Source organism: Pristiophorus japonicus, chromosome 10 (genome assembly GCF_044704955.1).
Source record: "Pristiophorus japonicus isolate sPriJap1 chromosome 10, sPriJap1.hap1, whole genome shotgun sequence".
Lineage (NCBI taxonomy): Eukaryota > Metazoa > Chordata > Chondrichthyes > Pristiophoridae > Pristiophorus > Pristiophorus japonicus.
The window spans coordinates 152,542,865-152,557,713 of NC_091986.1; the positions used below are offsets into that span (position 1 = coordinate 152,542,865).

Below are 14,849 nucleotides of genomic sequence, written 5' to 3' on the forward strand. Positions count from 1 at the left end.
TCTTCCCACCGACATCCGCGATGACTCCGATGCCCTCCGTGACTAACAGTTTCCAGTTTCCCAGCCCCAACCATCTTCTTTTCACCATGGACATCTGATCCCTCTACACTTCCATCCCCCACCAGGATGGCCTGAGTGCGCTCTGTTTCTTCCTCAAGCAAAGGCCCAACCAGTCCCCATCCACCACCACCCTCCTCCACCTGGCTGAACTTGTTCTCGCATTGAACAACTTCTCCTTTAACTTCACTCACTTTCTCCAAATTAAAGGTGTTGCTATGGGAACCTACATGGGTTGTAGCTATGCCTGCATTTTCGTGGGATATGTGGAACATTCTTTGTTCTAGTCCTATTCTGGTCCCCTCCCTCATCTCTTTTTTCCAGTACATTGATGACTGTATCAGTGCCGTTTCCTGCTCTCGCCCTGAACTTGAAATTTGCATCCAATTTCCACTTTTCCCTCACCTTCACATTGTCTATCTATGACTCTTCCCTGTCCTTCCTTGACTTCTCTGTCCATTTCTGGGGATAGACTTTTGACCAGTATCCACTATAAGCCCACTGACTCCCACAGCTACCTGGACTACACTTCCTCCCACCCCGCATCCTGTAAGGACTCCATTCCATTCTCCCAGTATCTCGTCTCTGTTGCATTTGTTCTGACGACGCCACCTTTCACAATAGTGCCTCTGACATGTCTTCCTTTTTCCTCAATCGAGGCTTCCCTCCATCGTGGTTAGCATGGCCCTCGACCGTGTCCGTTCTATTTCCTGCAACTTTACACTCACCCCTCTCTTTCTTTCCCCCCCCCCCCCCACTCAGAACCACGACAGGATTCCCCTTGTCCCCACCTTTCACCCCACCAGCCTCCACGTTCAACGGATCATCTTCCGCCACCTCCAGCATGATAACATAAGAAATAGGAGCAGGAATAGGCCATACGGCCCCTCAAGCCTGCTCTGCCATTTAATATAATCATGGCTCATCCGATCATGGACTCTGGTCCACTTCCCTGCCCGCTCCCCATAATCCCTTATTCCCTGAGCATTTAAGAAACTGACTATTTCTGTCTTAAATTTATTCAATGTCCCAGCTTCCACAGCTCTCTGAGGCAGCGAATTCCACAGATTCTCAACCCTCAGAAGAAATTTCCCTTCATCTCAGTTTTAAATGGGTAGCCCCTTATTCTAAGATTATACTCTCTAGTTCTAGTCTTCTTTCCCCCCCCCATCAGTGTAAATATCTTCTCTGCATCCATCTTGTCAAGCCCCCTCATAATCTTAAACGTTTCGATACAATCACCTTTCATTCTTCTGAATTCCAATGAGTAGAGGCCCAACCTAGTCAATCTTTCCTCATAAGTTTTTGCAATCTTTCTTCATTTAAATAATAACTTGCTCTTTGACTTTTCCAACATTGTACTCCATCTGCCAAAATTTTGCCCATCCACTTAGCCTGTCTTATGTCCTTTTGCAGATTTTTTTGTGGCCTCGCACATTGCTTTTCTTCCCATCTTTGTATTGTCAGCAAACTTGGCTATGTTACACTCCGTCCCTTCTTCCAAGTCGTTAGTATAGATTGTAAATAGTTGGGGTCCCAGCACTGATCCCTGTGGCACCCTACTAATCACTGATTGCCAATCCGCGAATGAACCATTTATCCTGACTCTCTGTTTTCTGTTAGCCACTCCTCTATCCATGCTAATATATTACCCCCAACCCTGTGAATTTTTATGTGGCACCTTGTCAAATGCCTTCTGGAAGTCCAAACACACCACATCCACTGGTTCCCATTTATCCACCCTATTCGTTACATCCTCAAAGAATTCCAGCAAATTTGTCAAACATGATTTCCCCTTCATAAATACATGCTGACTCTGCCTGACTGCATTACACTTTTCCAAATGTCCTGCTATTGCTTCTTTAATAATGGACTCCAACATTTTCCCAACCACAGATGTTAGGCTAACTGATCTATAGTTTCCCACCACCAATCACATCTTCCCCTCCCCTCTCAGCGTTCCGAAGGGACCGCTCCCTCCGCAACACCCTGGCCCATTCCGCAGTCACCCCCCAGCACCCACTCCCCTTCACACAGCACTTTCCCCGTGCAAATGCAGGAGATGCAACACCTGCCCTTTTACCTCCTCCCTTCCCACGATCCAAGGCCCCAAATACTGCTCGGTGAAACAGCGATTTACTTGTACTTCCTTCAATTTAATATGCTGTACTCGCTGCTCACGATGTGGTGGTCTCTGCATTGGAGAGACCAAGAGTAGATTGGGTGATCGCTTTGCTGAACACCTCCGTTCAGTCCTTAAGTGTGACGCTGAGCTTCCGGTTGCCGGTCACTTTACTTCTCCACTCCACTCCCACTCTCCATCCTCAGACTCCTCCTTGGTTCCAATAAAGCTCAACGCAAGCTTGAGGGATAGCACCTCATCTTTCATTCTGGTACTTTACAGCCTTCTGGACTCAACATTGAGTTCAACAATTTCAGAGCATAACCTCTGGCCATCTTTGGCTCCCCCCAATCTTGCGTTTTTTTACTTTTTTTCTCTTTGTCTATAATGTCAGCTGCTCATTATTCCTCCATTCACACCCTATCTTGATTAATCCTTTTCTAACCCTGGCCATTACCATTTCAATTTGGCCCATCATCTGTTTTGTCTCTCTAATCTCTCCTCTCTTCCACCCTATCGCAGACCTTCCCTTTTGTTCTTTCAGTGCTTAAGAATGTGCTCTTTTTGAACATTTGGCAGCTCTGACGAAGGGTTGTCGACCCAAAATGTTAACTCTGTTTTTCTCTCTATAGATGCTTCCTGACTTGCTGAGATTTCCAGCATTCTGTTTTTATTTCAGATTCCAGCACCCGCAGTATTTTGCTTTTGTGCTGTCCTGTTAATGGCCACCTTGGCCAGGCCCAGAAGCTGTCCAATAAGGAGGTCCGCACCTCCTCGGTTGGGGTGCCCAAGGATAAGGAGCATAGGACTGAAGTACAACCAAAGATTGGGGAACAGCACCATTTTAAAAATTGGAAGTGGGACTGCAACCTCTCGCACTCAATGTCTACATGGATCATGGACTCCTCCAGGCTGCTGAAATTACAGGCAGCCTGGGAGTCTGTGAACTTAAGAATTTGTTGCACAGGAGTGCTCCATGCAACACCCCCCACGTGAAGTCTCGAATAGAGACCCCTCCATTGGTGGTACAAATTTTATAATGCAAGTTTGACGACTTGATTTGCTAACATGCAATCAGATTCACAAAAAGAGAGAATGTTAAAAGTAAACTAGTCACAGCAGCAGTGAGCTGCAATAAAAAAACATTGAAATGAAACGGTGCAGATATTAAGTCCTTTGAGTACTGAATGTCTTTTGGAACTTGCACGTTTGTTAACTGCCAAAAATGTAATGGATACTGTCCTGTGTTTTGTCACTGTTTTCTTCCCATAAGTAGATCCCATGTCCCCTACATCCAGGAATTTCATTTTACTGCCCAGTATGTAGTCGTGCAATAATGTGACCCAAGTCCATAACATTGAGACCCCTCATTGTGTGTACTATTTGCACATGACCCCAAATGTTTCTCCTATCTTCTGGAAGATTGGCTGATTTTAAGGCCAATTGTAAACCACAAAATTGGTCTATTTTAGAGTGTATAACTGAACAGATAATAATTTACAGTGAAATTCAAACTTGTCCTGATTACTCTTCTTGACATCCAAAATAATTTACTCATTGGTCTCTGGTTTATTTTCATTGTACAAGTCAGTATTCACTGAACTGACTTGCTCTAACTGTTTGAACTAGAGAGATCTCTCTCTGATAGTTTCTATTCCAGACTTCTGTAGACTGTCTTGGCTATAGTTTGACAGGAAGCCAAAGATTTGAGCTCTGACCCTTCCTCAGCTCTTCATGTCGTGAAGTGGCTAGTTGAGCTAGTTAAATACTGCCCTCTTGGGCGTGGGTCCTTTGGCACAGCCTCTTGCTGGACTCAAAACGAATAAAGTCATTTTTACATTGTGTGAATATCACTAGAATGTATTAATGAACCCCATTGCCTCAAACTGATATGACATGTGAGAAATACCATTCTTCCAGCCACTTTGTCTAGTCCTGGCTACTGAGTCAAAGATACTTTCCCAGGTTGTTATGGAAATGTACCCCTTGTGTGCTGAATTAAATGTGTGACATCTTGCGATAAGGTATCTCAAATACTTTCTAGATCAAATCGTCAAAAATCTTGAAAGGCGATGCCCTGAATCGCCCTCCATTTGAAATGTTTATCCACTTTTCCCTTTTTTTAAAAAACTACCGTGGCTTCTCCCTCAACCACTTTTTGTGGCAAAGTACTTGTGTGTAAAGAAATGTTTCCTTTTCTGAAAATTTTAAATAGAGATAAATCTTGTATTCTTTTTCCTTTTACTATTGCAATGAAAGTAGTCCACAAGTATCTGACATAGCAATTGTTTCTCATTCCTGGCATAATCCTGGTGATTTTATGCACTCTATGGCTTTAATGCCCTTTCAATGGGCCCAAGTTTCCACATGATTTGCGCCTGATTTTTAGGAGCAACTGGTGGAGAACGGACTATCTTAGAAATCGCAATTCTCCACATTTTTTTTTCTGCAGTTCTAGTCAGTTAGAACAGTTTCACTTTGGAACAGAATTTTTTCTTCAAAAGGAGGCGTGTCCGGCCACTGACGCCTGATTTCAAAGTTTCCACAGTGAAAACGTACTCCAAACTAACTTAGAATGGAGCAAGTGAAGATTTTTGTAGAACTGAAAAAACCTTGTCTACACATTAAAAAATCAGGCGCAGGTTACAAATTAGGTGTCCAGAATGAGATGGGGGGGGGGGGGGGGGGGAAGGGAAGTCATTAAATTCTATAATAAATCCTTATTTATACTTATACAAATATTATACAAATAAATCCAACCTGAATAAAAATTTATAAGCAAAGAAAAGATCAAATAAACCATCTTCCTACCTGTGTGAAAGTGCTTCAGCCAGGGAGAATGCTGCAGGAAGCCTCACAATGCGGGACCGACCGCAGTGGGGGGGGGAGGAAGCCGTTCCAGACGGCGGGGGGAGGGAGGGAGTGCGGGACCAACCGAACGCAGCGGGGGGGGGGGGGGAAGGAAGCCGTTCCAGACGGCGGGAGGGCGGGACCGACCGAACGCAGCGGGGGGGGGGGGGGGGGCGGGAGGAGAGAGGAGAGAGGAGGAGGAGGAGGAGGAGAGAGAGTAAGTGCGGGCCCGACCGACCGAACGCAGCGGGCGGGGGAGAGACAGTGAGAAGGCTGCAGGAAGCCTCAGAAGTTGAGCAACCATTCCCGACGGCGGGGGGGGGGGGGGGAGGCCGAGTGCCAATGTTTCCTTCACACTGCGCGTGCGCGAAAACTAATTTAAATGGTACCCGCCCCCTCCCACTTACAAAATCGGCGTGAGTGGTAGGCTCTGCCCCCCTGGGCACCGCGCCAAGCAGACATGGAGCTGCAGGGCGCTCCAGAATCGCGCGTTTTTTTTCCGGCGTGAAAAACGGGCGCCCAGCTCAGAGGAGCGCCCGTTTTTTTATCGTGTGGAAACTTGGGCCCAATAATGTGGCATCCAAAACTCTACCTGGTCTAACTAACATTTTGTACCAATATTTCATCTCTTTACTGTGTACTTGATGACCTGAAATTTCCTGGCAGGTATTCATGTTACACCGATGCAAGAGCAGAGTTGTGTTTTTTTTGAGGAAATTTGTGTATAACTAATTTATACCGGTGTTAAGTCCGATTTCGGGTGGTCAGCTGCATTCGACAACAATCGAGTCAAATACCTTTAATCTTTACGTCTTTATTGAAGCAGCTTCGGACCTGTTACCAAACTGCCAGCACAGAGTCTACAGATTCCGAGGCAGGCAGACAAAAGGTCTGCCTATCCTTACAGACGCATCCTTTTTATTCTTACAAACTAGAGGAGGTATGGCCCGCTTCATCAATCAGTGTGTTACTAGGGCTTCATGAATTGACAGCCTGTTTATCTTTAGAACACTTTATACTTTTACGAGCGGAATAGCCCAGCTTAATCACACGAAGCAAATGTGCACCTTATCAAGTCATGGCCATCAACCCTTGTTTATCAGTGATGGTCACACAAGCTTAAGCTACTTTGTCCACTACTTTCTCACGGGAAACTAATTCTGTCTTTTCTTATTTTCTTATTGATTCGTAGAACCATTTTATTAATCCTTTCATGATTCTTCCACCTACATTCACACCGGCTTTACCCTGAAACATTGCTGTGCGCGAATTCCATCGATCATTTGTGCCACTCTCTAGCTACATTGCTGAAACCTCACTTAACTCTTTACCATAACTCCACCTCTGCAAAAAGTGTTATGTATGAGCAAAGAGTCTGACTGTCTACTGTGAGCTCAAAGTAAAGTGTGACCGTAGTCTTTTATTGCAGGTCTCCAGAGTGCCTCTCCAGCCTGTGAGGCCTCCTTAAGTACCTGTGCTCCCAAGGGATTGTGGGATCCCTTGGGACTCCAGGGGATGAGCCCTCTGGTGGCTGTACACAGTAAATACAAGTATACATATAGAACAACACCTTCCTTCCCCCCCCCCCCCCCCCCCCAAGTCAACAGTGTAACTATTTACAAGGTGAGTCGATCTGGGGCCTTTCTTTCCCTGGTTGATTGTCTTGGTGCAAATGCTGATTTTGGTGAATCGTTTGGGCCCTCGCTGAGCTGCTGTGCAGCTGGCCTTGCTGGGCTGCTGCGGGTGATGGGGTTCTGCTTAGTGATCACTGGTGTGTATGTTGGTGTGGGGTCAAAGAAGGTAGGGTCCAAAGTGGGTTGCTCTGGATAGTCCATGAATGTGAGCTTGATTTGGTTCAAGTGTTTCCGGTGAATGAGTCCATTTGAAAGTTTGACCCGAAATACCTCTTTGGCCACAATAGTGCCGGGAAGCCACTTGGGACCTTGTCCATAATGCAATACAAATACAGGATCATTGATTTCAATTTCGCTTGACACATTTGCGCTATCATGGTATGTACTTTGTTGAAGCTGCCTGCTCTCTACCTGTTCGTGTAGATCAGGGTGAACTAACGAGAGTCTTGTCTTAAGTGCCCTTTTCATGAGCAGTTCAGCAGGTGGAATTCCAGTGAGCAAGTGGGGTCTCGTGCGGTAGCTAAGCAGGACTCTAGATAGGCGAGTCTGCAGTGAGCCTTCAGTTACCCTCTTCAAACCCTGCTTGACGGTTTGCACTGCTCTCTCTGCCTGACCATTGGATGTTGGTTTGAACGGGGCAGATGTAACATGTTTGATCCCATTACGCGTCATGAACTCTTTGAACTCGGCACTGGTAAAACATGGCCCGTTGTCGCTTACAAGGACATCAGATAGTTTGTGCATGGCAAACATGGCCCGCAGGCTTTCAGTGGTGGCAGCGGACGTGCTTGCAGACATTATCTCACATTCAATTCATTTAGAGTATGCATCTACAACCACAAGGAGCATTTTACCCAAAAACGGGCCTGCATTGTCGACATGGACCCTGAACCACGGTTTGGAGGGCAAGACCATAAACTTAGTGGCGCCTCCCTGGGTGCATTGCTTAACTGCGAGCATGTGTTACATCTGTGCATGCAGGACTCCCAAGTCCGCATCGATACTGGGCCACCACACGTGGGATCTGGCTATCGCTTTCATCATTACGATGCCTGGGTGGCTACTGTAGAGGTCACTGATGAAAGTGTCTCTTCCCTTCTTGGGGACCATTACTCGATTGCCCCACAGAAGGCAGTCTGCCTGAATAGACATTTCATCTTTGCGCCACTGGTACGGCTTTTATCTCTTCCTGCATTTCCACTGGGACACTGGACCAGCTTCCGTGAAGCGCACGGCTTTTGATTAGGGATAATAAGGGGTCCTGGCTCGTCCAGGTTTTGATCTGCTGGGCAGTGACTGGTGATTGCTCACTCAAATGCTTCCATAACCATGGTTAAATCTGCGGGCTGCGTCATTTCCACCCCCGTGGTGGGCAATGTCAGCCTACTGAGAGCATCGGCACAGTTTTCTGTGCTGGTCTCTGCATACAACTACACCATCAGCCAGACAACGTGAATGCCCATCTCTGGATGCAGGCCGATGCATTCGTATTTATCCCCTTACACTCGGGAAAACAGGGATATTAGTGGCTTATGGTCAGTTTCCAATTCAAATTTTAGCCCAAACAGATATTGATGCATTTTCTTTGCCCCAAAGGCACATGCTAACGCCTCTTTTTTTTCAATCCTGCTGTAGGCTCTCTCAACCTTAGACTTCTGGATGCATAAGCAACCTGTTGCAATTTCCCAGAATCGTTAGCTTGTCGCATACCCATTCGTCTCCTTTACGCAGTAAGGCGTGCAGTGGTTCTAGCAATGTGCTGAGACCCGGTAAGAAGTTACCAAAGCAGTTCAGGAGGCCTAGAAACAACCGCAGCTCTGTCATGTTCTGTGGCCTCAGTGCGTTCTCGATTGCCTCCGTCTTCGAATCGGTGGGCCTGATGCCGTCCGCCGCGATTCTTCTCCCCAGGAACTCCACTTCAGGCGCCAGGAAAATGTGCTTCGAGCATTTTAACCTGAGCCCCACGCGGTTGAGTCGACTAAGAACCTCCTCCAGGTTCTGCAGATGCTCGACTATGTCCTGACCTGTAACCAAGATGTAATCCTGGAAGACCACCGTGCGCGGGACCGACTTCAAGTTTTCCATGTTTCTCTGGAAAATTGCCGCGGCTGATCGAATTCCAAACGTGCATCTGTTGTTAATGAAGAGACCTTTGTGCGTGTTGATGCAGGTGAGGCCTCTCGATGATTCCTCCAGCTCCTGCGTCATGTAGGCCGAGATCAAGTCCAGCTTCGTGAACGTCTTTCCTCCCACCAGCGTAGCAAAAAGGTCATCCGCCTTTGGTAGTGGGTATTGATCCTGCAGGGAGAAACGTTTGATAGTTACTTTGTAATCACCACAGATTCTGACAGTGCCATCTCCCTTGAGGACTGGAACAATTGGACTGGCCCACTTGTTGACTTTGATCGGCGAAATGATGCCCTCTCTTTGCAGTTGGTCTAGCTCAATCTCTACCCTTTCTCTCATCATGTACAGTACTGCTCTCACCTTGTGGTGAATGGGTTGCGCCCCTGGAATTAGATGGATCTGCACTTTTGCTCCTTGGAACTTCCCGATGCCTGGTTCGAACAGCGAAGGGAACTTGTTTAAGATCTGGGCACACGAACTGTTGTCAGCGGACGAGAGTGCTCAGACATCGTACCAGTTCCAGCGTATCTTCCCCAGTCAGCTCCTGCCGAGCAGCGTGGGACCATGGGCCGGTACCACCCAGAGTGGTAGCTTGTGAACCGTTCCATCGTAGTTGACCTTTACAGTAGCACTGCTGATTACGGGAATCCGTTCCTTTTGTGTAAGTTCAGTTTTGTGCGAATGGGAGTCAAGACTGGCCTTGAGGCCTTGCTGCACCACAATTTATCGAAAGTCTTTTTGCTCATAATGGACTGGCTTGTGCCCGTGTCCAGCTCCATTGATACCGGGAGTCCATTTAATTCAACCTTCAGCATTATTGGGTTGACACTTTGTGGTAAATGTGTGCACCCCATATACCTTTGCCTCCTCAGTCTGAGGCTCTGGTTTGTCATCATCCACCGTGGATCTGTCCTCTGCAACATGGTTTGCAAAATTAACAGGGTTTGCAGCTCGCCTGCACATACGTTGGAGGTGTCCCATTGTTCCACAGCCCTTGCAAACGTACCCTTTGAAACGGCATGATGGAAACTATCACCCCCGCAGCGCCAACAAGGTGTTAATGGCCTTGCATTCATCACCCTTGATGGTGAACTCTGATTCATCTGCGGACGTACAGATGAATCAGAGTCATGTGGGGCCTGCCTTGTACGTTGCGATTTGAAAACATCACTTTGTTCACAGTACTTGTAACAGCACTCTTATGCTGAGAGATTTGCTTAGTATTGTCACTTGTGGCAATGAACACCTGGGCTATCGCTATGGCCTTACACAAGGTTGGGGTCTCTACAGTCAAAAGTTTGCGAAGTATGGTTTCGTGGCCAATGCCAAGTACGAAAAAGTCTCTGAGCATGTGCTCCAACTGTCCTTCAAATTCGCAATGTCCTGCAAGGCGTCTTAACTCGGCGACATAACACACCACTTCCTGGCCTTCAAACCTTTTGTAGGTGTAGAACCTGTACCTCGCCATCAGAACACTTTCCTTCGGGTTCAGATGCTCCCAGACCAGTGTGCACAAATCGTCGTACGATTTCTCTGTGGGTTTTGCTGGAGCAAGCAGATTTTTCATGAGGCCGTACGCTGGTGCCTCGCAGACGGTGAGGAGAATCGCCCTTCGTTTGGCAACGTTCGCTTCTCCTTCCAGCTCGTTGGCTGCGAAGTATTGGTCGAGTCGCTCCACGAAGGTTTCCCAATCATCTCCCTCTGAGAATTTCTCCAGGGTGCCCACTGTTCTCTGCATCGTTGGGTTTGTCATCTGGATCTTGTCGCCAGTTGTTATGTATGGAGAAAGTGTCAGACTGAACACTGGGAGCTCAAAGTAAAGTGTGACCCCAGTGTTTTATTGCAGGTCTCCAGAGTGCGCCTCCAGCCTGTGAGGCTTCCTTAAGTACCTGTGCTCCCAAGGGATTGTGGGATCCCTTGGGACTCCAGGGGATGAGCCCTCTGGTGGCTGTACAAGGTATATACAAGTTTACATATATAACAAAAAGAATGCAAGTTTCCTGCACTTACGCGAACGGACCTAAATTTACATTCAACGTTTTAGGTGCAGCAGGGCCCAATGTCACTATTTCTGATGAATTTTAGTGTTTTTATTTTTCCTTACTGAAACTTGCACTGGAATGAATGTTTTTCTGCCATCAGGATCTGTTACATTAAAAAGAGAAAAACTTACAGAATTGTTTTTTTTTAAACATGCCGTGCTTAATATGGATAACTGGTGGATCGATGTCTTCAAACTTTAATTTTCATAATATCAATAAAGATAGAGGGGTTCAAAGATGGAATATTCTGTGCTTTCTTTGGGACCTGACATTTACTCTTCCTGATCTTGTAAAGCAATGAATTGTTACCTTGATCTTTAATCAATTGGGTGGTAATTATTATTCTATTGGGTTCAATAAGCTATTCGGGAAAATTAAACCATGTTTATTTCGTATTTAATGTATCTTTTCATTTACAGAATCGCCCAGTGCAACTCCAGAACATCTTCCATACTTGCTGCAGTGTGAGCATGTCTTTTGTGGGACATGTCTAAAAATGCAATGTATAAACTCCGACTCTATCATCTGTCTATTGTGTCAGGTATCTATATTTTTGTGCTTAGCAATCTGAAGGATTAATGTCATTTAAAATAAATAGAGATTTCTATTCTTCGAGGCTTCACCATTTCTCTACCATTGGTTTCCTATATTTCACTATATTGAAGTAATCTGTTCTCTGGTCTGAAAGCTGTTCTGGACCAGATAGCAGTGTTGTTGGAGTTACCTAACTCTCAGAATAATTTTCTAGTTTGGGTTTTTCCCCCTGAAAAGGCAACTAGTGTCCACTATTTGCCTTCTGGTAGCAATATGGCTGAAATAGGTGGCTTATTAGAGTGAGAGAATTAAAGGTGTCCCATGAATGTGCCTGTGCAAGATGGTGCTTCAGGGTCTTATACCATTAGAGATCTCATAGCCTTGGGACTCTTGCCATTTGACCCCAGTCCCACACCACGTGGTTGATTCTTAACTGCCCCCTGAAGTGGCTGGGCAGTTGGAAGAAGGTGGCCCATCATCACCTACTCGGGGGAAACTAAGGATGAATAATAAATGCCAGCATTGCCAGTGATGGCCACATCTTAGAATTAATCAAACAAAATAATTCTCAATATCAGCACAAACAAAATAGCACAGCAACTAGCTGCTAAACTCCCAAACCTTAGAACAGTAACCTCAGTAAGTAGTGTACATAGAGAGTCTTGTATGAAAAGAGCGCTGTCAATGGAGAGTGCGCATCTTGGGGGCGGGGGGGGGGTGGGGGGGGTGGGGGAGTGGAGAAAGGAAAGAGACTTCCCTGCACAGACAAAATGGGCCAAATGGCGGCCTCCTATGCCGTAAATTTCTATGATTTGGCATAATTTAAATGGAGACTGTCTATATCTCTCGTGGTCCTGCATCAATCTGCAGATACAGTGACTGCGAACCTGTACCGATCTAGCACTGGTGAATTGCCTCCCCTGGCTTGTGTAGCCTAGATGCGTCAAATGGACGAGTCCGAGTGCCGAGTAGGGGAAAAAGACAATAAATATAAGGGTGTTAAAGGATTATGTGAGACAACATTGAGAAGAGTGGTTAAGAGATGAATGATTCTGATGCATAAAATGAGAGGAGATTGGACTATACTAGATGTTGATATTGTTGTCCTGGTGACTCCTCGCCCTCCCCCTACATATGACTCACAAGCACTCTAGTCAGATTTGTTAGTGGAATTTTCACGACCCGGGTGATTCAGTGTTCGTCCATGTTTTAGAAACATTTCTGGATATTATCTGAGTAAAATAGATTAAAATGTTGGTTTGCAACTTATTATTCGTGTGATTCCTGATGCAAAAAGCAAACCCATGTTGTTCAGCAAAGGGCTTTTAATCTCAAGTGTTGGGCTGTTTTGTTTCATTGATGCTGGAATGTGTAACAACTCCCGTTCTACACGTAAAACTCAGCTATTTGAACTGTTTTACATACACTGAAGCCGTATATTACCTTTTTATAACAATTAGAATAAAGCAGTTTTTAAAGAATTCAAATGTTTTAAGGCAAAGGCTGGAATAATCTGGATCCCATGTGATCTTCAATATCTTCAATCATGCATTGATTTTCCTTTTTAATAATTTGAGAGCAAAATAAAGATTGGGAAACACAAGGGATTACGGGAGAAGCTGAAATGTCAAACAAACTTTAGAAAAAAATTATTACAAAAAATGGAATTTTTATCATAATGGAAAAATTTGACATTCCACAAATATAAATTAGTTTTTCAGGACCAGGGTTCAGCAGTAATTATGACTCGGTATGCCATTTACACCTGATTCAACAAGGCCTTGGAAGTAGCGGCAGGGATTGTGGATGCATTGGTTGTAATTTACCAAAATTCCCTGGATTCTGGGGAGGTCCCAGCAGATTGGAAAACTGCAAATGTAATGCCCCTATTTTTTTTAAAAAAGGTAGCAGACAAAAGCGGGTATCTGTAGACCAGTTAGCTTAACATCTGTGGTTGGGAAAATGTTGGAGTCTATTATTAAAGTAGCAGGACATTTGGAAAAGGAAAATTCAGTCAGGCAGAGTCAGCATGGATTTATGAAGGGGAAGTCATGTTTGACAAATTTGCTGGAGTTCTTCGAGGATGTAACGAACAGGGTGGATAAAGGGGAACCAGTGGATGTGATGTATTTGGACTTCCAGAAGACATTTGACAAGATGCCACATAAAAGGTCACTGCACAAGATAAAAATTTATAATGGGGAACAAAGAAATGGCAGACCAATTGAACAAATACTTTGGTTCTGTCTTCACTAAGGAAGACACAAATAACCTTCTGGAAATACTAGGGTCTAGCGAGAAGGAGGAACTGAAGGAAATCCTCATTAGTCAGGAAATTGTGTTAGGGAAATTGCTGGGATTGAAAGCTGATAAATCCCCAGGGCCTGATCGTCTGCATTCCAGAGTACTTAAGGAAGTGGCCCTAGAAATAGTAGATGCATTGGTGGTCATTTTCCAACATTCTATAGACTCTGGATCAGTTCCTATGGATTGGAGGGCAGCTAATGTAACCCCACTTTTTAAAAAAGGGAGAGAGAAAGCAGGGAATTATAGACCGGTTAGCCTGACATCAGTAGTGGGGAAAATGTTGAAATCAATTATTAAAGATGTAATAGCAGTGCATTTGGAAAACAGTGACAGGATCGGTCCAATGAAAGGGAAATCATGCTTGACAAATCTTCAAAAAAATTTTGAGGATGTAACTAGTAGAGTGGACAAGGGAGAACCAGTGGATTTGGTGTATTTGGACTTTCAAAAGGCTTTTGACAAGGTCACACGAGATTAGTGTGCAAAATTAAAGCATATAGAATTGGGGGTAATGTATTGACGTGGATAGAGAACTGGTTGGCAGACAAGAAGCAAAGAGTAGGAATAAACAGGTCCATTTCAAAATGGCAGGCAGTGACTAGTGGGGTACCGCAAGGTTCAGTGCTGGTACCCTAGCTATTCATAATATACCTTAATGATTTAGACGAAGGAATTGAATGTAATATCTCCCAAGTTTGCAGATGACCTTAAGCTGTGAGATGCTGTGAGGAGGATGCAAAGAGGCTGCAGGGTGACTTGGACAGGTTAGGTGAATGGGCAGATGCCGTATAATGTGGATAAATGTGAGGTTATCCATTATGGTGACAAAAACAGGAAGGCAGAATATTATCTGAATGGTGACAGATTAGGAAACGGGGAGGTGCAACGAGACCTGGGTGTCATGGTACATCAGTCATTGAAGGTTGGCATGCAGATGCAGCTGCCGGTGAAGAAGGCAAATGGCATGTTGGCCTTCATAGCTAGGGGATTTGAGTATAGGAGCAGGGAGGTCTTACTGCAGTTGTACAGGGCTTTGGTGAGGCCACACCTTGAATATTGTGTTCAGTTTTGGTCTCCTAATCTGAGGAAGGACATTCTTGCTATTGAGGGAGTGCAGCGAAGGTTCACCAGACTGATTCCCAGGATGGCAGGGCTGACATGAAGAAAGACTGGATC

At 45.3% G+C, this 14,849-nt stretch overlaps 1 protein-coding gene across 2 annotated transcripts in view; it reads left to right on the forward strand.

The window, feature by feature from the left end:
- Positions 1–14,849, forward strand: part of rnf17 (ring finger protein 17) — a 265,192-nt gene that overhangs the window by 11,985 nt on the left and 238,358 nt on the right. For both annotated transcript variants that reach the window (XM_070892177.1, XM_070892179.1), the window contains exon 2: positions 11,252–11,373. In XM_070892177.1, the coding sequence (XP_070748278.1) occupies positions 11,252–11,373 (122 nt within the window). The remainder of the gene's footprint in view (positions 1–11,251; positions 11,374–14,849) is intronic.